At 35.0% G+C, this 25,736-nt stretch overlaps 1 protein-coding gene across 2 annotated transcripts in view; it reads right to left on the minus strand.

Annotated features, from left to right (window-relative positions):
* Positions 1 to 25,736, minus strand: part of TRIP12 (thyroid hormone receptor interactor 12) — a 149,370-nt gene that overhangs the window by 68,760 nt on the left and 54,874 nt on the right. The window contains exons 3-7 of one of the 2 annotated variants that reach the window (XM_079132604.1): positions 23,550 to 23,675; positions 22,072 to 22,727; positions 21,925 to 21,984; positions 5,242 to 5,347; positions 1,971 to 2,107 (exon numbers count right to left, since the gene is read on the minus strand). In XM_079132604.1, the coding sequence (XP_078988730.1) occupies positions 1,971 to 2,107; positions 5,242 to 5,347; positions 21,925 to 21,984; positions 22,072 to 22,727; positions 23,550 to 23,675 (1,085 nt within the window). Of the gene's footprint in view, positions 1 to 1,970; positions 2,108 to 5,241; positions 5,348 to 21,924; positions 22,728 to 23,549; positions 23,676 to 25,736 lie in introns of both variants that reach the window. The other variant, XM_079132605.1, reaches the window with a different exon arrangement.

The raw sequence follows: 25,736 nt of genomic DNA on the forward strand, positions 1-25,736 counted from the left end.
AATTCCTATGATCCATAAGGGATCCAGCAAATGTAATGAAACCACTGATCCTTTAATAACAATGAGCACCCCACATGTACCTTTTATCAGCAGCAGTTTGAAAAATACCTATATCACATTGTGGTTTCAAATATGAATGACTGTGAAACACATTCATGTGTTTAGGAAGACAGCTGATTATCCTGATTCCCTTGAAGCTTTTATTTTCTTAGGTAATATACCAGCAACAAAATTTTACACTATATTCTCCCCGCCTCATTCTAGCCTTCAATTACATTCAAATGAATTAAACTACTGTAACTCCAAGGAAACGACAGCTGTTACAAATGTGCAGTTGATTTCTAAGACCTGGATTTGAGAGTCACTTCTTAACTTGAAAAACTAGGCATGCTTAACTAGCAATGCATCTGTTTTTCCTCATTTATAAAATGGCAATAACAGCACTCACACTTCACCAGGTTCTTTTAATAGTAAACAAGAATATATGAATAGTGTTTAATACTGTACCTGCAATAGAGTATATGCTCTATAAATGTTAGCTATTATAATTAATGTAAAGAGTCTCCTGTAACAACACATTCAGCAGCTCCATTTCTGTCATCCACTTGGAAAATGCTCCACACTTTCATATTTAGACTTGAAATAAACACTAAAAGACTGGAAAGTGTACAACAGTGGGAAGGAAACATGAATGGCTTTGATGAATTGCACATGAAATGGCCTGTATTTTTTCAAATATTTATCAGTTAACTTCAGACTATTCTAGGGAAAAGGTATGAGGAGAAAAAAAATTAATCCCTCCAAGAAGAGATGCCCTACATAAATCTACCATGTAATTTACTATGCAAACTGGAAAAGAGTAATGATTTTTAAAAAAGAAAGAAAGTGCTAAGGTGGACAGGATAAGAAGAGTAGTGGGTAAACCAGAACCCTCCCGGCAAATCATTGTGAAATATGACCAACCATAGGCACAAAAGAAACCTAGTACAGCCAAGAAGGCAGTGTCACATGCCTCTGAGCCCAGCAACTTAGGAGGCTGAAGCAGGAGGACATAATTTCAAGGACAGCCTTAGTGAGGCCCTAAACAACTTTAAAAAAGGGAGGGAAGGGGGGAAAAGTAAAGCATTAAAAAAGGGAGGGAAGGGCGGGCAGGGGAGCAGTAAAGCACTCCTGGGTCCAATCCCCAGTACCAACACACACATACACAGAAGAAAACTAGCACATATTCTAATATTGAAACACAGTGCATGAAATACCGTTGTTCAAAGTGGGTACATACCTAAATCTAAACCTGTGCATATCACCTTCATTTAAGGAACTCATACTCATAAGCCCATAATGATATAAGATTTTTTTTTATCTGTTAAGAAACATCAATGAAAAACTACATTTTAAAACTAGCCATAATTAACAGCTAAGAATATTAGTTTTTGTTTTGGTAGTGGCAATGGATACATATTTAAAGTTAAATCAAGGAACAAAAAAAAAAAAAAAAAAAAACTTAATTGTTCTAAGATATCAAAAAGAAGTTTGAAAAAAGTAAATACTATTATTAAAGTAGCTTAAGTACAAATAGAATACTTATTTTTAGGGGTTACAAAATTCTGAATTAAAATTCACTTATTTATTAAGTAATTCAAGCCACATCCTTACATTTATTATGAATTTAAATTCTTTCAATCAATAGGCATGAGTTGATATATAAGTAGCTTTAGTAGAAACAAATTAATGCCTTCTGAAAGCCCCTTGAATATCATTTGTAGAAACTTGGACTGAATGGGAATTTTAAAATAACAAATCCAATAATTTAAATACCAAGTCTATAAGGTAAAACAAATGTGAACAAAAATTTGGTGGTAACTTCCAGCATACTTATGTTCCTTCCATTTCATTATATTCAGGTAAAAAATTATTTAGGTCTAAATAAAACTATAAGACATAGAAATGTGTTTTAAGAAGTGCCAATCTACCTGCAGCTCCTTGGGGAGCTTCATCTGTCCGGGCAGTTGAAGAATTTACTGTCTCCTGGTTGCTTTCAGGGTCTGCCATTTTCTCCTGCCTCCGAGCCTCAGCTGCTCCTCTTTTGCCCAGGCCAGAGCCTCGCCGACTGAAATAGAAAAATGTCATCATAGGCAGTATAACCAGTGAACCAGGAGCAACATATAGACAACACAAAGCTCAGATTCATAAAGCACAAAGCCAGTTTCTTCTTTTTAAATAAAAATTGCTGCAGAAAATCACTATGTGTAACAACCAAGACTTTGTATATTTAAAATTCTTCGAAGTTATAGTGTATTCACAATACCCGCTTTTGTGTTACTAGCAGCTGTTGCCATCCTTAGAGGCAGAAATTTTCGATTTTCAAACACTACCAAATAAATGGGGAAAGTGATTATTCCTGAAGAGAAAAATTCAATTGATTTAAAATATAGCCCTACTTGGGGGCTAAAATGTCGACTATTATACACTGATTTGAAGACTCAGACTGACAATGGAAGAGGAGGATAGAACATTCCCATTCTCTATGTTCCAGATTATCTAAATCATCCAAAAATAACTACCCTTAAAATGGACAATAACTCCATCCTGTAAATGAAGGACAGGCTTAATGTTTATAAACAATAGAGATGGCTTTTGGGAACACATTTGTTTAGATTAAATAAAAGCATAGAATAAGGTATGGAAAACAGAACTATCATTTATTTTTCATGAAACAAATTATGTTTGATTCATGATCTTTCCTCTTATTTAAACAGCAACTCACCAAATTACTTTAGGAAATACTCAATAAACCTACTGAAATGCTTCAGACTAAGAAACTAGTGAAATTAAATTCTGCCTCCTAAAGAAGAAAGCAGGCAAAATTGATATGTAAATTAAGGCTCTGAATTACTTCAGGGTATTAGAAAAGTTTATTTTCTTATAGTGAAAAATCCTCCCTAAAACAGGAGTTGGTTTAACTAACCTTTCTTTCACAGGTAAAAACAGCTCATTTCAGGCTGGGGACTTAGCCTGGGATTAATCCCCAGCGACACACACACACACACAACCCAGCTCATTTCAAACCCAACTCATCATGCTACAAATTACAAGGACTCATATTCACTCAACATCTAATTTGCACAATCATCTGGGCTGACCTCTTTGGATACACAGAGTTGCTGTGGATATACACAGCTGCCGCTTTCAAGGAGCTTTAGCTTAACGACAGAGACACAACCTCAGTAGGCTACCAAGGTACTAAATTTAAGTGAGTAATGCAGAAAAGGTTTCCAGGGAAAGGTGTTCCAGGCAGGTGGGCTAGATGGCCTGTGCACAGCATGACCATGTGTACTGCAAGTCATCTAACATGCATCAATTCTGTGTTCAGAGAAAAGGCAGAGTAAGACACTAAATTACCTGGTTTCACATACAAGTTAAAACCAATTTTCAACCACAGTGGATTCAGTTTATACTTCAGACTATAAACCTTTGGTAAGTTAAGAGTCAGAATTCAGTCCAAATAGAACTAAAACTCAAAGAATTTCTCAGAATTCCTCATCAAAGTATTACTAAGAAACTTCAAAACCAAGCAGGCATACTAATTCTAGATATTTTAAGCAATCTAAAGAATCAGAAAATACGTGCAAGGGCTGGGAATGTAGCTTGCTGGTAGAGCATGAGTTCAGTATGCATTAGGCCCTGGGTTCAAACTACAGCACCAAAACCAGGGGGGAAACGAAACCAAAAAGTGAAGAAGTGAGGATTTAAAGTGGCATTTCTTATGACTTCTTATGACATTTCTTATGACTTACAGATCAGTCATACTATTTCCTTATTTGATCACCACTAACAACAATCAAAATAGAAGAAGCAATTTAAGTGCTTAAAATCTTTCTGCTTACATGAGTCAGGGTAAGAAAAAGGCAAGCTAAAAATCAATGCCTCATCACTGGTTTGATGCACTTAGTAGGGTAAACCAACTACATATGAAAGAGGAAGAAATCACATCTGTCTACTGAGTAATTATCAGCACAAGTGCACTTAACCAACTAACCAAGCTTGAAAGTCTCAGAGAAAATTACAGAAAAAAGATGTCTAACTTTAACCTAAGATTATCAATGAGTTAACAAAACTATGTGAAATAATAATCCATTCCACACATCAAAGGTGGTTGACAGTCTGAAAATGATATCCACAACAACTGGGAAAAACAGGAATTGGAGATGAGGAAGAGCACACAAAATGACTACACTTTCTCTAGATAGGCAGGTGTTGAAATACAAAAATTAAGACTTTCTTCTCCCTTCCCATTTAGTTTAGCATCCAGTGCCAATGCTTTTAGAAACTAGGTGATACTACAACCATTAAAATAGGCTTCCCAAGAGGATAATGTGTATACACAATGGAGTATTATTTAGCCATAAAGAATGACTTTATGACAGTGAATTGATGGATCTGGAGACCATCATGCTAAGTGAAATAAAGCCAGTTCCAAAAAGTCAAATGTTTTCTCTGATATGTGAAAGCTAACTCACAATAAGGGGATGAGGGTTGCATAGAAGTTCAGTAGATTAGACAATGGGGATGGAAGGAAGGGAGGTGGAGATTGGAAAAGGAAAGACACTGGAAGGAATCTGACACAATTTTCCTATGTACATGTATGAAAACATCACAGTACACATCATGAACATCCAAAGAATGAGGTCCTAACTAGAATAAGACATATTCCTTGCTTGTATAATTATATCAAAATGGATTCTACTGTTATGTATAATTAAAAAAAAACCAATGGATTTAAAAAAAAAAAAAAAAGCATCTCTTTTGATTCATTTATTACACCACTGGGAAACATAATGACCTTTAAAAAACAACTCAAATCTGCATAAAGGTATTTTTAGAGGTATTTGGCAGACTACAACTCCAAAAACTACCACATCTCCAACACTTAGTAATAACTGGGAAGATAGTATAGCAAAAGAGAAACGCAGTAACTGTGCAAATGGTATAGCAAAAATTAAGTGTTGCTAAAAATTAGCATGACTAAAACTTAGTAAAAATGTGAATAAATATTGGAGGGAAATTCACAAAAATAATAGTAATGCTAGAAAAAATGTCTTTACTCAATACCCCAAGAAAAAATTTTACATTATTGACTTTTTAAAAAAAGTTTAGAAATAAAGATTTTGACAAAACTTTAAAAGAGCTGAGCAAGAGAAAGTAAATGAGAATGTTAACTGAAAACAAAACAAAATTAATTACCTGGTACTAGCACAGGAGCCCGTGGTCTTTTGGCGTGTGCTCCGCCTCAAACTGGGGAGCTCAGCAGGTGGGGACTCACTGCGCTTCTTGGTAGATTTTCTTAAACCTATATATGGAAAATACCAAAGTAAAACTTTATGAAGAGAGGCTACTGTGAATTAAAATTTACAAAATTCTCCTGGTCATCACCCTGCTTAAAAGTACACAGAATCATTACCTGACTTATCTAGCATGATGATCAAGTTAGGTTTTGACCTAGCCTACTCATAATGGGAAAGCTAATGGTACTTTGCATTCCAGTTCAGATCAGTCTTCTTGCTTTGACTCAAGCTCTCCCATAAAATGCATGACAGTTCCACTGTCATGGGAGTCTCCTCTCCCAAACCATCCTCTTTCAAAGTTCCTATTTATTTACTACTCTTCCCCACTAAGGCCAAGGAATTGTTGTATTATGTATTATGTATTTCAAGAATTTGACAAATTTCAGTAAATTTGTTATATTATTCTTAAACTGTTCCACTTCAGCAGTTTACATAAGGCTTGTCAATAAGGTTATTGAGAGAAGAAAAAATGTTTTCTTTATACCACCTCATAAACAAGAAACATGCTTCAAATAAATGTTAAATGTTCAATTTGTAGACCATTGTATAATTAGGAAGAAAAGTCAATCCAGCACACTTCTTAAGTTTTTCTGGAAGCTACCGAATGCTTATGGAGGGTATATAATATCTAAAAAGATATAGCAACTGAGTAAAATTATTTTATGAATAAGGGAGAAGCATTAATCCACCCTTCCCCCTCCCAACTCTACAAACAATGCTACTACATACATGATGTCATTCTGGGCACTAGGCTCTGTCTGAACAAAGACTTCCAGTAAAAGATCTCTATAGTCAGCAATCATATTTCCACTAGAACGATGGCATTATCTTAACTGGATGTGAACTTCTTCAGAGATTATATACTCCTGCAGGTCACCTGCATTTTTTCATAAAGTTTTAATTGCTTAAAAGTAAAAAGGCAAGATAGTCTTTCCTCTCTTGATTGTGTTAAAAGCACCAGTGAAAGGTCTGAGAGATAAGTTGTAAAAACGATTCTAGACATCTTGACTTGGAATAGTCTTTATACCATATATAAGGAAAGTTGATAAGTGAAAAGTTATTCAAGAATCTTTAAACATAGAACACAAGCTATAAAGCAAAACCATGTGTTCAGATAGGCATTATCATTTAGAAATCAAAACCACAGTTTCTGGGACTTTTTTCCCCCCAAAACAACTTTTGTGGAAGTTTAGCTGGACACCTGAAGCTCACATAAAAGGTTCATAGAATTATACTTTAACTGGGCACAGTAAAAGTAGTCCTAGCTATCTGGGAGATTGAGGTGGGAAGATTACTTGAGCCCAAGTTCAAATCCAGCCTGAGCAACATAGGTGAAACACCATCTCAAGGGTGGTGGCAGGGGTGGAGGATGTTAATTGGCAAAATAAGATTTGCTTTAAAGTTTAAATTTCAACTTAATTTGAGGTTGATTTTCTATACAGCTTATCACCAGAATTACCTGATGTAAGCACATACCTGTGCCTGATATCCCTATCCTACTCTAATTCTATCTTTTCACTGGCACACACCGTGGTCACCTGAGAAACACACAGAAAACACAAAAGAGCAAAGGAGCAAGTTTATTGCGTTGGTCAATTCGTATCAGCATTTTTAAATATTAAAAACATTTAAAAATATTTCAGAATATTTAATTATACTTATCTGAACTTTATGGAGAGGTGAAAGTAAACCAAAAAACAGAGTACTGAGGAAAATACCAACAAGTACAAATTCTATTAAAGCATTCCCAAAATGAAGAGCTATCACTTGCAATAAATCACTTCTAAGACCCTTCTATTATTGTCAGTAATGAGTGCATGTAACACTAAACTACCCTTATAATATACTATGATACAGTAAAGGACAGAAGCACAAATCTTCATATTTAGTGAAATCAAAATAAAATATTTAAATAAATGCATTGTAGGCTACTGCTATACTGCTGATTTCTAGTGGGGACTGAAACCAAGGCTTCATGCATGCTAGCCAAGTGCTCTACTACTAACCTACACCTCCAGCCCTCTTTATTTTGAGAAAGGGTCTGGATAAATTGCCAGGCTGGCCTTGAATTTGTGATCTTTCTGCCTCAACCTGCCAAGTAGGTAGGAGTTCAGGTGTGCAACACCATACCTGGCATGGTATGCTTTTAAAACATTTTTATGCTTTCACTCTTCAGGCACAAAGATAAGATAGACTTTAGAATTTAGCTTTCTTTTAATCTTTATTTAAGTTAATTTATATATATATTATATATTCATTTTATGTGTATGGTTCAATGAGAGTGACAAAGGTATTCATCCAAAACGTTAGGTCAAACACTATAAAAAGAGACAAAAGGTCATTAAATAGTGATAGTCAATTCTTCAAGAAGATGTAGCAATTTTAAGCATATTTAAGAAAACCTAAATACATAAGGCAAATATTAAAAGATCTGAAGAGAAACAGAGCAAAATCCCATTTTCAAAACTGGACAAATCATTGAACAGAAATCATTAGGAAAATATTGGCATTTTGGTATTAAAACAACAAGAACAACAACAACAACAACAACAAAAACTTGGAAATAAAATTAATCAAGAAGGTAAGAGATCCATACACTGAAAATTATTAAACATTCATAAAAGAAACTAAAGATGACACAAGTAAATAAAGATATCCATGTTGATGTACTGGGAGAATTCATATTGTTAAAAAATACATACCACACAAAGTGATGTACAAATTTAACACAATCCCTATCAACACTTCAATGTCATTCTTCACAAAAACAGAAAAATAAATCCTAAAATTCACATGGAACCATGAAGATTCTCCACAAAGACACCAAGAGCACATAATGAAACAGACTGTCTTGTCAATAAATGGTGCTGGTAAAACTGGATAGTTGTTTTCAGGAGGAAATCAGACCCCTATCTCTCATCATATACAAAAATAAAAATAAAAATAAAAATGGACCAATTACTGAAAGGCAAGATTGAAAATTATAATACTACTGTGTAACAAAAGAGAGGAAAAAGGTTCCCATGACATTGGTCTGAGGAGTAATTTCTTAGTTATGATACCAAAATCAAGGGAAACAGCAGCAAAAACAGATGGGATTCCATCAAACTAAAAACCTTTTGAGCAGGCAAGGAAAAACAGAGTTAAAAGAAAAGTCCTATATTGGGCATATTAGTCAATGGGTACAAAGTTTCAGTTTCATTAACATAAAAGGAATAGTTATGTTGTTCTGTTGCAAAGCATGGTATAGTTAATAATAATGCAGTGTATATTTCAAAATACCCAAGAGGATCTATAAATGTTTTCATCACAAAGAAATGATACATTCTGAGGTGATACTACCTTGATTTGATCATTCCACAATGTACACATATACTGAAACATCACACTGTACACTGCAAATACATATGTCAGGAATAAAAAATGTTCCTTTGTTCCTTGCAGTTAATTCCCTATCTCACTTCAATCCCCTAACAATCAATGCTTTCTGTTACTATTCTACCTATTCTAAAATTTCACATAAATGTAATCATGTAGTGCTTGGGAAGTGAATTTGGCTTTTTGCACATATTTTTAGTCCATTCCTTTTTATAGCTAAGTGATATTCCTGAGTGCATTAACATGCCACAATCCACTTATCCATTTGTGGTATTAAACTTTAAGATCACCAGTCTAAGTTGCAGTGGGGTAGGACAGAAGAACAAACCAGAATGGCAGAGTAGACAGAAAAACACTTATAGCTGATGTCATAATCATACCATAATATAAAATAATTAATTAGGCTAACTGTCATGACCCCCTTTAGCCTAATAAATTGAGAGAGCTAACCCCAAACATTTTGTTTTCGGAAAGAATATACATTTGCCTGTAAAAGAGTTGCTGTATGTAATGCTCTCTCTAGTGGAAAAGGGACATCACTGTTTGCAGTTTGGTAGATGGCTTTTTAGAAAAAATATAGCTTAACTTTCTTTTGCCTGTTCACCAACTGACACTGCTCCAATATACTATCCTCACAATTATAGAGTCGTTGAGTTGTTCAAAACCACTTACAGACATGAAGTTATGAGGATTCTGATACTTAGAACACAAAAATATCTAGTGATTTGCTTAAAAGTGTGTAATCCAATCAACTTCATGATCCCTAAGCTTATTTTAAAGCAGAACAGAGAGTGCTACATCTTCAATATAATTCTGGCAAGGTGATAAAATTTTACCTTATTGGTTCAAATAAAAATTTTAGAACTATCCATAAACAAATACAGTATCTGTAGAGAAGTTTCCATGCATTTTACTAGCCAAGCAAGAGTATTTCAATAGAAGAAGAAATAATTAACTTACTGAAAATCAATAAAACACATGTGCATGGGTATACACAAATACACATTTCTTTCCCAAGCTCTGTAATGCAGAAAAAATATATTCAGCATTTATTTTTATGATGCCACTCTGAAAAGCAACCAGAATTATCACTGGTCAGATTAATATAGCCTTATCCACAAAGTCATTATATAATCAAGTTAGGAATAAATGCAAACATGCTACTTTTCTCAAAGTTCTTGACCTTATATTGGAACAAGAATGTATGCACTTGCTCCTATAATCTTTATTGTTTTACATAAAAAGAAATCGGCAGTTATATTGTTCTCTCAAAAACTGTAATTAGTGCTAACACAAAAAGAAAAGGGAAGAGAAGTTCATTGATTTAGACAAAGGGGAATGAAAGGAGGGGAGATGGGCATAGGAAAGACAGTAGAATGAAAGGGACAGAACTTTCCTATGTTGATATATGAATACCCCGCTACAGGAATGGGATCCTAATAAGTTATACTCCATGTGTATATGTCAAAATACACTGTCATATATTCTAAAAAAGAATTTTAAAGTGTGATACTGCTAAATCCAAAACTGTAGTTTGTTCTACAATATACATTTGTTTTAAATAGTGTGCATTCCTAGACCAAAACTGATTTTCTCAAGCTCATAGCTTCATCCTTTTTAAAAAATGAGGCATTTTGCAAAGGGTGGCTTTTAAAATGTGAAACATTTAAACTGCATATGTATTGACTATGGGCTTAAATTTTTATTTTTATTTTTATTTTTACAGACTGCATTTTGATTCATTGTACTCAAATGGGGTACATCTTTTCGTTTCCATGGTTGTGCACAATGTAGATTCATACCATTCATGTAACTATACATGTACATAGGGTATATGTCTGTCTCATTCCACCATCTTTCATACCCCCACCTCTTTTCCCTCTACGTAATCTGAAGTTCCTCCATTCTTCTCTCACCACCCCCACCCTCATTATATATCATCATCCACTTATCAGGGAAAACATTCGGCCTTTGGTTTTTTTGGGACTGACTTATTTCACTTAGCATAATATTCTCCAATCCCACCCATTTATCTGCAAATGCCATAATATTATTATCTTTATGGCTGAATAATATTCCATTGTGTATATATATATATATATATACCACAGTTTCTTTATCCATCCATCTAAAATTTTTTTTTTGAGAGAAAACATTTTAGATGAATCAACAGATAAGTGTTGACAATGGCCCAAGACATTTTCTGGATATTTAATTTACACAAAAATAGCTAACATGCTTTTGGGTGCATTTTAGTTAAGTTTATTTTTTGGGGGCGGGCAGGGGGGTATGGGGTACTGGGAATTGAACCCAGGGGCATTCCACCCGCCCCCAACAACATTCCCAGACTTTATTTTTGTACAGGGTCTACGTTGCTTAGGGCCTCACTAAATTGCTGAGACTGTTCTCATAACTTAGATTCTTCTGCCTCAGTCTCCCCCAAGCTGCTGGAACTATAGGCATGCACCCCTGGGCCCAGTTGACTTTTATTTTCTACTGGAAAACTTTTAAGATTTCTTATTAAATAGACAACTGTGACATGATTCCAACTGTTCTCTGTAAGAGAAACAAACACTAGTTATGTGTCTGCCTATTAAAGGAGCCACCAAGATAGACACTATATGGCTGCTCTTAACTTTGCTGAATTACTTAAAAATTAACAACTACACAATACATATTCACTGTCATATTCTTACATCATCTCTACTGAAGGTACGCTGATCTTTTATATGAAATATACTTATCTCAGATCTACTACATAGCCCTTTGCTATCACATATTCTAGCACTGCAATTTACTAAAACTTTCCAAATTTTTTCCCTCAGTACTTGGGATTTAACCCAGGGGAACTTGGGTTACATCTCCAGTCCTTTATTTTTTATTTTGAGATAGGTTCTAAGTTGCTGAGGCTGGCCTCAAATTCACAAACTGAAAGGAGGATTATTGGAGAAGAGGAGGTGATAGGTCCTTAAGCCACAGGTTTGGAATTGTTAGGCCATCTTCATTTGACCTCATGAATTCAACCAAGCCTGAAGCCAGCCAACCTCTTGGCTTTACCAGTTATGTAACCAGAGTTCCTTTCCCATTTAATTTTAGTTGAGCATCATATAAACCCCCAAAATGCTGAGTACAATCACTACATTAAAAATTTCACTCTAGAATAGGTGTTGTCAAATTGTACTCTGTAGGCCAAATCCAACTGATCGTCTGTTTTTATACAGCCCACAAGCTAAGAACAATTTCTGTATTTTTAGAGTTGTAATAAAAGATGATGGTGATGTCATAGAGACTGCATGGGATGAGCAAAGCCTAAAATACTTACTTATATGGCCCTTTACAGAAAATGTTCAGAGCTGAACTTTGAAAATAAAAAGGAAAAATGGTATGCAATATTTGATCTGAAATATCTCAAACTTTAGGAAGAATTAAGTAAAAAATGTCACTAATAGTTTGACTTGCATGTTCAATGCAAATCACTTTGGATAAAATGGACATTTTAAAAACATAAACCTTCCAATCCATGAACATAAAATGTCTATTTTGTGTGTGTCCTTTTCAACTTCTCTCATCAGTGTTCTATAATCTTCATTATAAAGATCATTCACTTCCTTGGATTATTACAACCTATCAGGAATTTAACTTACCATTCATATTAGGATCACTTTGCTGAGAAAACCTAGCAATGAAAAACAACTGTGGGTACCTTTTCAGTAAACAACTGTAAGTCCATCAGTCAATGGGCATTTATACCCGACACAGTCAACAGAATCATGAGAATCTGGCAAGCCTTGAATATGCTATGACTACCTTCAAGCATACAAATTTTTATTAATAGTTTACTTTGATACAATAAATTCACAAAATGGAAATTATATAAAAAGATATCGCAGATTTTTAAATAACTCAGTAATAAAAGATTGATTTTGTGGAAACTAAATCCAGATACAATTTTCTAAACCAAAGTATTATTTCATAGTCAATGCAATGATTTGGTAATATTAAAAATAGTAGAAAGGTACAAAGTTATTGATCTATTTAATACTTTAAAGAAGCATAACCAGTGACCAAACAAGGAAATGATGATGACAATTACAAAGCTATATTTAACTTAAAAATTTATAACAGTGTAAATGCTCATTTACTAATTAAGATATAGCCAGATGTAGTCATTTAATATGATGTAGTTTATCGTTTCTTTGACAGGAAAAAGTCTGATTTGAACAGGAAAAAATTTTGGTGTCTCTACACCTAAAACATGGATATTACTTCATTCTTTCATTATGAGGATGAAATCTGGTATATGTCAAGTATCAATTATGGAGCCAGGTACAAAGCAAGCACTTGAAAAGCAGTTCTACCATCCTGTATGGCAAGATACTACTTCTGAGAAAGTATGTGCACGTACACAAAAAAGTGCCCGTCTTTTGGCTAAAGAGAGAAGACTGAACACATGTGCATTTACTCCTGCCCCTTCATGAAATACTATTAAACAGAACTAAAAGAATCTGAGATAGCCAGGCACAGGGTCACATGCCTTTAATCCCAGCACTCAGGAGACTGAGGCAAAAGAATCAGAAGTTAGAGGCCAGACAGAGCAAAATAGGCAAAAAGGCAAGAGAAGATCTTTAAAAAAAAAAAAAAAAAAATCTGAAACCTAAATCGACACTGTTGAAAAGAACGTTAACAGAGACTGCACTCCCAGAGTTATATGCCTTGCAAAGTCCAAAAAGCTCTAAGCATAAAACTAAAATAAGTTACCAGACTATAAAATACAGAAACCCAAAAAAAGGCTCACGCACTGATGGTACAAGGTTCTCTGGGGGCGGTTTTGGTGTTAAAACTGAGGAGTAACTAACTGACAGGGTATTTGTGAAGCAGGGAGATTCCCAGCTTCCCTCCCCCACTTGCATAGCTGGGCAACTGTGCCTCTCCTGACACATTAAAACACAGGACCATTATTCTTTACAAAGTATAAAACACAGGCAATTCCTGAAATACATAGCTGCAAATAGATGCACCATACCATAAATGCAGAGTGATGGGGACCAAGTGCACATATACTAGATGACATACACTCCACTTCTTTCTCAAACCTCTTCAAGGTTACCCCCAGCACTCAGGTACTTCAGCCTTCACCTTAAAGCAGGAGTTTAAAGGAATTTTGCCCACAGAATTTTGCCAGGCAAAAACATAAATAAATCTAAAAATAAAATGAGGTTCTACAACAAAACAGCCCAACCAGATCAGTAGACAATGACTCTCAAACTCCAAACTTTACAAATTAGATTATTGGTCTCACACTTGAGTATGAGGAAACAACCAGGAATAAAACAGAATCTGAGGAAACTTCATAGTTCAAAAACAAAAACCAACCTCAAAATAAATCACCTCCAAAAAACCCTAAATAGCAAGTTATTAATGTCATTAAAAAAAAAAAAAAAAAAAAAAAAAAAAAAAAATCCCTAAACCAAATACTGGATTCTATGGGGGGAAAAAAATGAAAACAAAATAAGCTCTTGAAAATGAAACAAGATAGCAAACAAGGGGTGGGAAAAGCAAAATCAATAGAAAGGTTGAAGAAACCTAACAGAAATAGAACATTTTAAAAAGGAAAGCAAGAGAAAAAAGGTCAGATTAAGACCATTCAAGGAGACAATCACACCCATGGAACAGGAAATGGAGAAAGAGAAAACAAAGTTAAAAGTGACTGAACAACCATCCTGGGTTGTCTGGGACTATTCTGGTTTGGGAGCTGAAACTCCTGTCTTGGGGGCACCCCAGACCAAGGGGAACCAGGATAACTGGTTAGAAGGGATGAAAGCAAATGACTAACAATGGGCAATATCTTGAATTTTCTAAATAATGGAAGTAAAGATCTGCAAGCTTCCATAGAAATGGATTACATAAACAAGTGGTCAGGAATAGAAAGGGTTCAAGCATTGAAAACTAACAGAAATATTGTTCTTCAAAAATTTTGAAGGGAAGATAATTACTGACCTAAAACTCTACATCTAACCAATCTATTCAGCGAGTAACAAGGTGATAAAACTTCCCAGCATTCAAAATCTGAAAATAGGACAAAGCATTTAAAAAAATCTCACTAAGTAGTTTTTCTTAGAAAGCAAGCAGAAGATATATTCCATTCAAACAAGAAACAGATAAGAGATCTAGAAAAAATAAACTGGAAAGACTGAAGAAAGCCCCAAAGCGAAAACAGGTACTTTAACCAGGCCTTAACAGCAATTATCCCCAGGTCTCAGGTCTTCAGGAAGATAAAGCAGATGCCATGAAGACAACTTGAGAAAATATTAAACAATAAGAATGCAGCATGGAGTGAGGAAGTAATGTATAACTGAAAAAAAGGAAAACAAAAAAAATTAATCATTAAATTTAGGAAAAACAAACATGCAATAAGAAAGGAAACATTCCCACGTCGCTCCATGTAGATAACATTTACAGGCCCATGATAACGTAAACACTGTCTGTACTGGTCATGACTGAGAGAGAAGCATGTGCACTATCCGTTTGCTGGGAGAGGAGACAGGATGATGCTGGAAGGCAAAAATCCTATAAAGCAGATGAAATACAGATCAAAGTAGGGGGAAAAAATCAACAAATGGACGTGTACCGTACTAATCTACAGTCAAGTAAATATCAAGATAATCAGCTACAGGGAAAAAACAATATGAGATGAGAAAACTGCTGGGGGGTTTTGCAGTACTGAGGACTGAACCCAGGGCCTTATTCACAGGCAACCGGTTGGCTACATCCCCAGCCCTTTTTATTATATTTTGAAACAGAGTCTCAGTAAGTTGAATGAGAGATACACACCCCTGACCCCTGCATGACGCTTTGACTGCTGTTTTTAATAAGAAATCTTATTTAACTCCCTGACTAAACTGCTCTTAATTGTTAATAAGAGAAAAATTTGAGGATACACACCAAAAAAAAGAAAAAAAAAAAAAGTAGCCCTTTATAAATGGAATTGAAAGTGACATCATCTTCTTTGTAGATTTTGTGTCTCCTGGATTTGTTTTTAATAACATATTTTAGAATTAGAAGGGTAAAAAATATTACAGAACACAGAGGCAAGAGTAGAAAAGACCGATTTTAACTAACATAAATTCAATCAAATTAATTTGACAGTTCTTAACTCAAACACTTAACATGGTTACTTATAATTCATAAGGAATGTAAAACAAAGCAAAGTCTTTTTAACAGAGGACAAAGATATGTTTCTTTTTACTGATCTTTTAAAACTCTGGCATCTCTTTTTAATTTACTGACATTTTTTAAAGTCTCAAAAAAGATTCTTTGTTAGTAACTTTTCAAAGTGGTTACATATTGGAATTATTAAATTTTTAACTTGCTAAGTTGTTTTAACAGCTGCTGTGTAATACAGAAAAAGCCTGACACTCAAGACTCTTCCTTTGAAGCTCCCACCGCATACCTCCACAAGGCTCAAAGATAACCCACAACTTTTTCAATTCAATAGATAGGATTCTACAAGACACAAAAAGGTGAAATCAAGAATCTGACTTCTAAATTCTTTTCTCCTATTCAACTCATTCTTACTTCTTCCCCCTATGCTAGAGATGAAAAGTACAATGTCTCAGACTGATGGAAGGAGATTCAATTCAAGCAGAATTACCGTCCCAGAATTCATCATCACTTGCCTGATTTTGTTTAGTGCTAATAATGGCCACAAGCTGTATGCAAGTCACCAACAGAGTATGAAACTCAAGATGGAAATAAGTTGGTAAGTACCGCTGACCATGTTATTAATAATATGCACATGATGTCCACTTTAAATAATGGAGAGTAAATTAGAGCTACAAATAGACACATCAGACTGGAAATATAATACCTTTAAAATTTTCTATAAATAAGTTTCTTAATTACTCCAATTCTGATCACCAATTGTGTCTTGTAATTCTGTGCTACCATTTACTACTCACATTTTGAAATTACTGCAATTTTTAAAAAACTGTGCTTAATTTTTAAAAGAAGGCAGATTAGCAAAATGTTCTGATGTCAAACTAAGTTATTTAAAGTATTAAAATATGATATTTTAAAACCATCCTACTGGTTTTAATTTGTACTATATAAATTTGCAAAATGTCTGTTTACCCGATTAAATAGCACATAATAGCTATAATAATTTACCAAAACACATTAAAAATTATCACACAGCACTACCCTTTCTGGGGTAGTTTCAAGACTTCTACCAAGTGATACAGAATGACCTCTATCACTGAGCTATTTTGATCAGCTGCAGCTGGCAAGCAGCAATGCTTCAGAAAACCTATCACTAAGGTAGCAAATTTCACCAGCTCTCCTGCCAGCTCTAGTTTCTCACCCAGAACATGTTCACCAACCTATCGGCCCTTCCCAAAAAAACACAAACTGCAACAAGTCTTCCTGCTTAAGTGTCCTGACTAAATGCACTGCATCACTTCCCAAAGTGTATTCCATAATCCACTGCTGTCTTCCGAAATAAGAACAGTTGTCAAATAAATCTATAAAAAATTGTGTTAAGCAGAAGTAACAGTGGAGATTTCCTGCAGTCTATAATATGTTAATGTATATCTTGAATCTCCTTGAGTAATACTTGACCATGAAAAGTCATTTTCAGAAAGTATCTTGAAGGTACTATTATGTCTATAATTCCAAAAAAATTTCTCCTTTAAGCTGAAGCTAACCAATCAACCAATCATATCTTAACATGAGTCTTTACCTGAAGAAAGGTTTAACATCAAAGAAACAGATTTACTGAATCTTAAAAGTTGGAAGAAAACAAATGACATCTGGGGAAAAAATAAACTATTCAATCTGGAGTATTTTATATATCACTAAGTGGCCTATTTTATTTTATACACATTTTTTCCCGCTGAGATCTCTACTAGAAAGAAATCTACCTATCAACTTTTCTCCATCAAAACTAATACTGCCCCTTGGATTAATGAAACAACAAAAACCACCAACAAACCCTGATGCATAGAAAGTCCTTCATATACAAGACCAGAATTCTTCATACACCATTTTATATTGGTAGATTACATGATACTTTAATTCCATGAAGTTGTTCTCATATTTACTCTTGTATTTATGTTTTATAAGAATAAGTATTATTACTTTGCAATTAAGAATAGCATCATAACTATAGTTCAATTATTTGCACAACCTCACAAAACCGGAAGATAACGTAACTTTGAATTTGGGTCTTCAAAATCTAAAAAAAAAAAAAAAAAAAAAAAAAAAAAAAAATCTAAAAATAGCCAACTTAAACTGATCAATGTCAGAATTAATCAACCCCTCATTCACAAAATGTTGTTTTACATATTTTCTGCCTTAAGAGATTAATTTCAATTGTACATCCTAAAATTTATAATGCCCATGTACCAAGCACTATGCCAAGTCACTACACATATTTATTCTTCAAATACTATTGTACATATTTAACAATTAAAAAATTACAAACTTCCCAGGATTGCAACATGGTAATATGGGATTCAAATCCAAGACTTTTAGCTCCATGTAAGTACTCTTCTGTGCCCCGGCCCCAGCCTCAAATAACAATATTTCAAATCCAGAGAATTTACCTGCCAATTCTAAGACTTCTCATATAAATTATTTCTGACGAAATGCATTTAATCTTGTCTAAGATAACATCCCACCCTGTATGAATTCAAGAATCCTTCTGAGATTTAGCTCCCCTGATCTGCTATTCCTGTGCAATCTACACAGCTTGAGATTGACTCTTGACTATCACTTCTTAGTTCTTTGCCATTGAACAGATAACTTGACCAATGATTTCAAGTTTCCTTATCTGTACTTGCCAAACAGGGATGATGAGGGATAAATAAGAGGTCCCCATACAAAGCATTTAGAATAACTTGTCAAGCACTTATAAGCATAGTAAGTATTTGCTATTACTTTGTTTTAAAATGTTTTTCATCTATTTGTAAAGAAGCAAATACATGGTATGGTATGACTCCCTGGGTTCACCTATTATTCATTCCTGAAGATTAACCAACAGGAGCAAAGAAGGAGCAAATAAAATTAATTTCCTCTGGGGTTTTAATATTTTCAAGTGACCCAATTATGCTACAACAGTAAACTACAGAAACAAACACAGGTAATATTCAAAGTCACATACACTACTTTCTTCAAATCCTAACTCTGCCACTTATGAGATATGTTACTCAGAGAAATTATTTCACCTCCTTGGAATAAAGTTATTTAATAACTATTCTAAAACACTATTATTTTGAAAAGTATATGTGACTGCATATGTAAAATACCTGGCACTTATTAGATGCTAAACAAATTCTGGTTGGTTCCTTCTCTTGTTTCAGCAGTTTAGGTTATAAATAGAGATCAGAACTAGAAAAGTAGCAGTGAGACTAGAAAAGTAATACAGTGACAACAGAACAGAGGTTCTGTGAAAGGAAAATCATTATGAAGTGAGTTTTCAAATACTAAATCAGTTTTTGACTGCATGTAAAACACACTTAAGAGAATTCTCTGGACTGATCTTTTACTAGCTCAGTAGCACTGCCAGAAATCTTGGGGTTTCCTGAATGCTCCCTTACGACCAAGGAAACCCCATTAAACAGCAACTGATAGGACCAGATTTTTTTTTTTTTTTTAAAGCATGTTAATAGACTATAAGAAACTAAATGACTTCTGAGAAGAGTCAAAGTCATGACACTTTAGTACTATCTGCTATAACCTGGCACTTGAACCCTCCAACAAATAAGACCTAAAAAACTTACACTCTTCAAGTGAGATAGACTAGACCGGAAAAAAGGGAAGAGTGAATTCCATGAACTTACTATGAACTCAACTTGGTTCACTGGCTATGGAGATTACACAGCTACTACATGGACACACATCTACATAGAGATACAGACATACTTCTACTTTATTTAAAAGAAGTGAAAAGAAGAGGCAAGATCTGATATAAATAATTTCAATTATCAAGAAAACTTTGGCAGAACAAATAGACAGTTGTTGTCCCTTTTTAGCCTGGCCTTTTATTTCCTATTAAGCTTAAGATTGCTATCTAGCAAGTCCTGATCCATTATATGAAACTGAAAAGGTTTTATACAGATGGGTATCATTTAAAATACCAGAGGAAAGTTTTAACAATCTAAAAGATGTTACCTTCACGATAACCCTATGATACAGTTTAAATGTTGCTTACTAGTATCCTCATTAAAATTCAGCTAATATTGAATCGAAAGTAGTTAAGAGATTTATTTTATAGTTAAAGAGAGCTAAGAGTTTTTAATTCAGTATTAGGTTAGACTGACTCAATATTAACTACAAGAATGCTAGTAGACCATTATGTAAAATGTTCAAATAACCAAGAAAAGGCTCTATTTCCCTGTCAAAATACAGATTTGAAACCACAACCTTCTACAAGGATGCAGAAGAGGAAAAGATAGTCAGAAACAAGATTCCTGATTAAATACAACAAAAATTCAGTGCTTTTAAAAAATGGAGATAAATAGCCAGGTGCACTGGTACACTCCTGCACTCCTGTAATCCCAGTGGCTTGGGAGGCTGAGGCAGGATGAACTCAAGTTCAAAGTCAGCCTTGGCAATTTAGGAAGGCCCTAAGCAGCTCAGCAAGACTGTCTCAAAATAAAAAATATAAAGGGCTGGGGACCTAGCTCAGTGGTTAAGTACCCCTGGGTTCAATCCCCAGTACAGAGAAAGGGAGGGAGAGCGAGGGAGAGCTAGAGAGAGAGAGAGAGAGAGAGAGAGAGAGAGAGAGAGAGAGAGAGAGAGCGCGAGCGAGAGGCGCGCGCGCACACGTGTGTGTTGGGGATTGGGGGGGGGGGGGGGGGCCTTGCTTAGCACATTCAAGGCTCTGGGCTTCATCCCCAAAACTGCAAAACTGCATTAAGTGATTTCTTATTGTACTTTTTCAGATTTCTTAAAACAGAATCCCCCCATCCCCGCAAAAAAGCCAAATATTAGAAGAAAAAGAAAACTATTTTAGCACTTTGGGAAGCACATAAGTGAAGGGGGTCATCACTAGTTCTACTCCATTCTAATGAGAAAGCTTCCTGAAAAATTCTTTCAGGAAAAACAGAAGAGAAAGTACTTAAAGATCTCAAAGCCTAGCTCATAAAGGAACGTAAGTAACCATGTTTTCCCCATCTGGTTTGCTTCTTTGCTTGAATGTATTATCCTCAAACATTTGTTCTTTAAATTCCAATTATCAAAAGGGTAATATTCTTTCCCAGTAACTCAGGACCCAAAGCAGTATATAAAGCATTCATCTTTAGTCTAAGCTCCTTAAAAGCCATAGAATATTTCACATGAGTAAGATTTAATTTATATTTAATTTATATCAGGACACATTTACTCTACTAACCTAATTTATTATTATCATATATCAAGAATATGATCTCTGATCTCTGTGAAAACCAACTCAGAACTAAACTGACAATTTTGTATGTAGTACAGAAGAAAATCCAACTTTATGTCCCATACTGATATTAGGAAACAACTGAAATAGCAGATGTTGCAAAGGCAAAAAAAGATACAAACACTAAAATGTGATGGTTTAGCACTGTGCTGGGTTCAGTGGCACACACCAGTAATCCAAATGACTTCAGAGGCTGATGCACGTCACAAACTGGAGGTCAGACTCGGCAAATGAGTGCGACCAGTTCAAAATTTAAAAAAAATTTGAGGGTTGGGGACAGATTTCAGTGGTAAAACACTGCCCCCATTCCCCTGCATTACCCCCCACCCAAAAAGAAAAAGGAAATTCTTTTTTGTTTGGGGGCAAGGGTAGAGAGTGGGGTACCAGGGTACCAGGGATCGAACTCAGGGGCACTCAACCATTGAGTCACATCCCTAGTCCTATGTTATATTTTATTGAAAGACAGGGTTCTCACTGAGTTGCTTAGTGCCTTGCCATTGCTGAGGCTGGCTTTGTATTCAAGATCCTCCTGCCACAGCCTCCCAAGCTGCCAGGATTACAGGTGTGGGTAACTGTGCCTGGCAGGATGATTCTTCATCTGTTTAAACGTATTATCAATTATCAAGTACTGTTATATAAATACAGTAATAAATCTTAAGTTGCCTCAGACTGGAACAAAACTAACTTGAAAATACAATCACTTTTGACAAACCAAGAGAAATTTTCTTGAATTAAAGAAAAGATCTTCCATAAACTTACTTGCTAATTTGGCCTGTAATCCAGAAGGTCCAGGTTTTGATGTCTCTGACTTAGAAGACCCTGGAAGAGACAGTTTTGTTTTAGGAAGGCTAACTTTAGGGCTGAAACGAGCAGCCCAATCAAATTTTGAAGAGCCACCAGTTTTACTCTGTTCCTTTTCTCTGCTACTTCTTCTGGGACTGGGACTAGATGCTGAACGGGAACGCCTGGCCTTGTTCTGGTCTTTTCCTTGTTTCACCCTGGCACCTGGTGGTACTGTGGAAGAGGCCGAGGCTACAGCAGAGGACGAGGAGGAAGTAGAGGCAGCAGAGGAAGAATCAGTGATGGTGCTACACCCAGCTTTGGCTGAGGTGGCTGATTTTGAAGCCAGCTTGGTAGGTTTTGCAGATCTCTCTTCGGCACCAGTTGATTCGGACCCAGAACCACTCTTTACACAAGAACTCTCTGTCCTTTTTCTTTTTTGACTCCGTGAACTGCCAGCGGCCACACTCTTTCTGGTGTGAGCCTTGCTTGTTGATGGCAATTGTGCAGATTTCAGTTGTTGCTCCTGATCTAAATGTCTCTTCTTTGACTTACTATGTGACTTACTCGTTTCTGAGGGAGACTCAGTATGCTCAAGTGCTTTGGGTTTTTTCGCAGAGCTAGGAGAATTGGTCCTGTTGTAATCTGGACTAGCACTGCGTTTCACTCCTCGAGAATTGTCTTTCTTAGGCACCTGCCCCGTTTTTTGCCTTTCTGAAGTATTGGCTCTGTCTGGATCCTCTGGTTGTGGGACTATGACAGCAGATGATGAACTGCAGCTTCTAAGAAGTTAGATAAGAAAAGAGTTAATAACAGCCTTTAAACCTATCATATAACACTCATTTCCTAACTTCTTAAACCTCTGGAAGTAAGTGCTTGGGGGTGGGGGGTGGGGGGGACGCACCAGCTTGGCAGCAAAGTTTTCCTACTAAGTCCAGTATTAAAAAATACACAGGTTTTCAAATCATTCAAAATTGGAAGATGGAAGGGAAAGGTGTGATTTTGGATGGCAAAAACTCTAGACTAGAGAATAGGGTATTCTTTAGCACAAAGATTAATGACACTAAACACTACTAATCACAAAACGAGTTAAGATCACAAGAAAAAATGTTTAGTGGTTCAGAATCAATAGAAACTAGAATCTTGATGCTCCATTCACAAACACAACTGTCAAAGTTCATAAGATATAACATATGCACTTTCAAAACAAGGGTTACAAAGTTTTATTTTGTAGTACAATCAAATCATCACAGTAACATTCCTTTCGAAAGACTCCTACAAATCAGATCTTAAGGATCACCGACCTAAACCACGGCTCCAACAAATACTAAAGAAAATGGTAAAAAGGCATTTTAGATGCCCATAATTGTTAAGCAAATGGCAACCCTCACAGCTCTCTAAACAAGGAAGAACTTCACTGTCTGGGGCAAAGTGTACTGGTACCACTACAAAGGAGATAAACTATTAATCCTAAAAGTTATATGCAAAAGAATAATGAAAACCTGTTTTAACAGTTTGGAATAACCTGGTAAACTTTAATATATGTAATAATTCAAATGCAAAAAATTCTGCCTTGAAAATGTATAAGCAACGTGAAGATTTACCTTTTAGAAAGGTGTCCCCTTGATAGTTCAGAAGTAGTATTAGACTGCACTTTGGGTGCCTTAGAATTAGATTTTCTACTCTCAGGAGGGCTATATCTCTTATGTTTTGCCTGCCCTAAATGTGACCTGTCAGCAGAAAATCAAAACAGAAATCTATCAGGACACTGAGATGCAAATACAAACTTGAAAGTGAAATATTTTACATTAAAAAAGCCTCTCAATTCTTCATTATTGACCTACCCTTCTTCTAAATATCATGTAATTAAATGATTATTCTACCAAATAATACAGCAAAATAAATTGCCCTGTTAGAACAAACCCTATTCCATACCTAAAAATTAAGGTTTCTTATTACTACCAGTGATCATAATTGTGCAGTATTAAGGCAACTTAATGAATTTTCAGCAATTTTACTGCAGATATTAAAATATGCTACATATTTACAAACAGCAAATCCAGACTTAGGATCCAAACACCACTTCTTATAGACAGCATGTGATATTGCAGTAGGATGACTGCAAGTAACAATAATGTGCTGTACATTTCCAAAAAGCTGGGAGTTCGGATATTTTCACCATGAAGAAATGATAAATGAGACAGATACACTTAACCTGATTTAAGCATTTACACAATGTAAACACATATGGAAACATCACATGGAACCCCATCACTTTTATTTTTATTTATTGAACTGAAATTTATAATTAAAAAAATTTTAAATAGGTAGTATGGCTGTATATTATATTTAAAATTTTACAGAAAAGGCAGTTTGTGATTCACAATGATAATGGTTTCCAATTTGTACATTAAAATTCGGGTAAGAAAAAAAAATCATATAAGCATAGTAAATGCAGAGGCTGATAAACCAATTCCCAAACTGATTTAACACAGAAAATCATTAGAAGCGCGAAATAGTAACTTACGTGAAATCAAGACAATAACATTTGCTAAGAATTTAAAGTATTAAATCAACAGAAAGTACGTAAAGAAAACATCCTACATAGATCCTTTAAGAATTTACCACACGTATTCCAAACACATTTAAAAGACTTCATCCTTGATATGGTTGCATTATATTTATAACAAATCAGTCTTATGCCAAAAATGGTCTAAAAGTTAGTTTGAAAAAAACAGATGTTCTGTTTTCAATTTGGATCTTTTAAACCACAGGCAGTAATCAAAGGAGATTTACATAAGCAATAAAAAGAAAGTATGCATTAATAGAGGTCTAGAAAAACTGGTATTATGCACATGAGATATTCATATAATAAATGCAATTTATATAATTCACAGCAAACATCAATTCTCCACATAAAAGACTGTATACTAATAAGAATTTAGAACAAAGTTTCATCCATAAGCAAAAATGCTTACTTTATTCAAACAAAAATTTCTGATGGGGGCAGGTAGCTCAGTGGTAGGGCCTGGGTTTCACAGGAAGACCTGGGTTCAATACATAGTAGCAAATTTTTAAAGGCTTTCATTCCAAATACCATCTCAAAAGAGGTTAGCAATAAATCAGTGAGAACCTCTCTCAGGGATAACTCTGATGCCATAAATCCCCAACATCATAGATGTACAACCATCTCCTCAAAAAGACCACCCAAGGTTTCTCATTCAATATATTTATTTCTTCTTCTATTTTTTCTGAATTCAATAATGAATTCTTGAAGAAATGAGCTTCTCAATAAAAGGAAACAGTTCTTGGATCTCTAATACCACTTTTCCACTGGGAATATAGCTTAGTGGTATATAGCACTTGCCTAGTGTACACAAGGTCCTGGGTTGCAGGCCCAGAACCACAAGAGTCTAATACCACTTACATTTTAAGTATTAAATATTTACTTTAGTAATGAAGGTTCAGGCTCTTACTCAACTCCACAATCTTTCCCCTATCCACCGCCCTGCAAGATATCTCCTATCTCAAGGTATAATCCAAGCTGAACCTTGTAAGATTTTTATACACTGAATTTTTATATTTTTGTCCATTAAAGATTAAAATTTTTGCTTTGAGGGCTGGGACCATAGCTCAGTGGTAGAGCGATTGCCTAGCATGTGTGGGGCACTAGGTTTGATTCTCAGCACCACATATAAGTAAGTAAAATAAATGTTCATTGACAACTAAGAGTTTTTTTAAGAAATTTTCTTTGACCCATGAGTTGATTATAGATTTTTTTTTGGTATTGG

This window comes from Sciurus vulgaris, assembly GCF_902686455.1.
Source record: "Sciurus vulgaris genome assembly, chromosome: 3".
NCBI classification, from domain to species: Eukaryota; Metazoa; Chordata; class Mammalia; order Rodentia; family Sciuridae; genus Sciurus; species Sciurus vulgaris.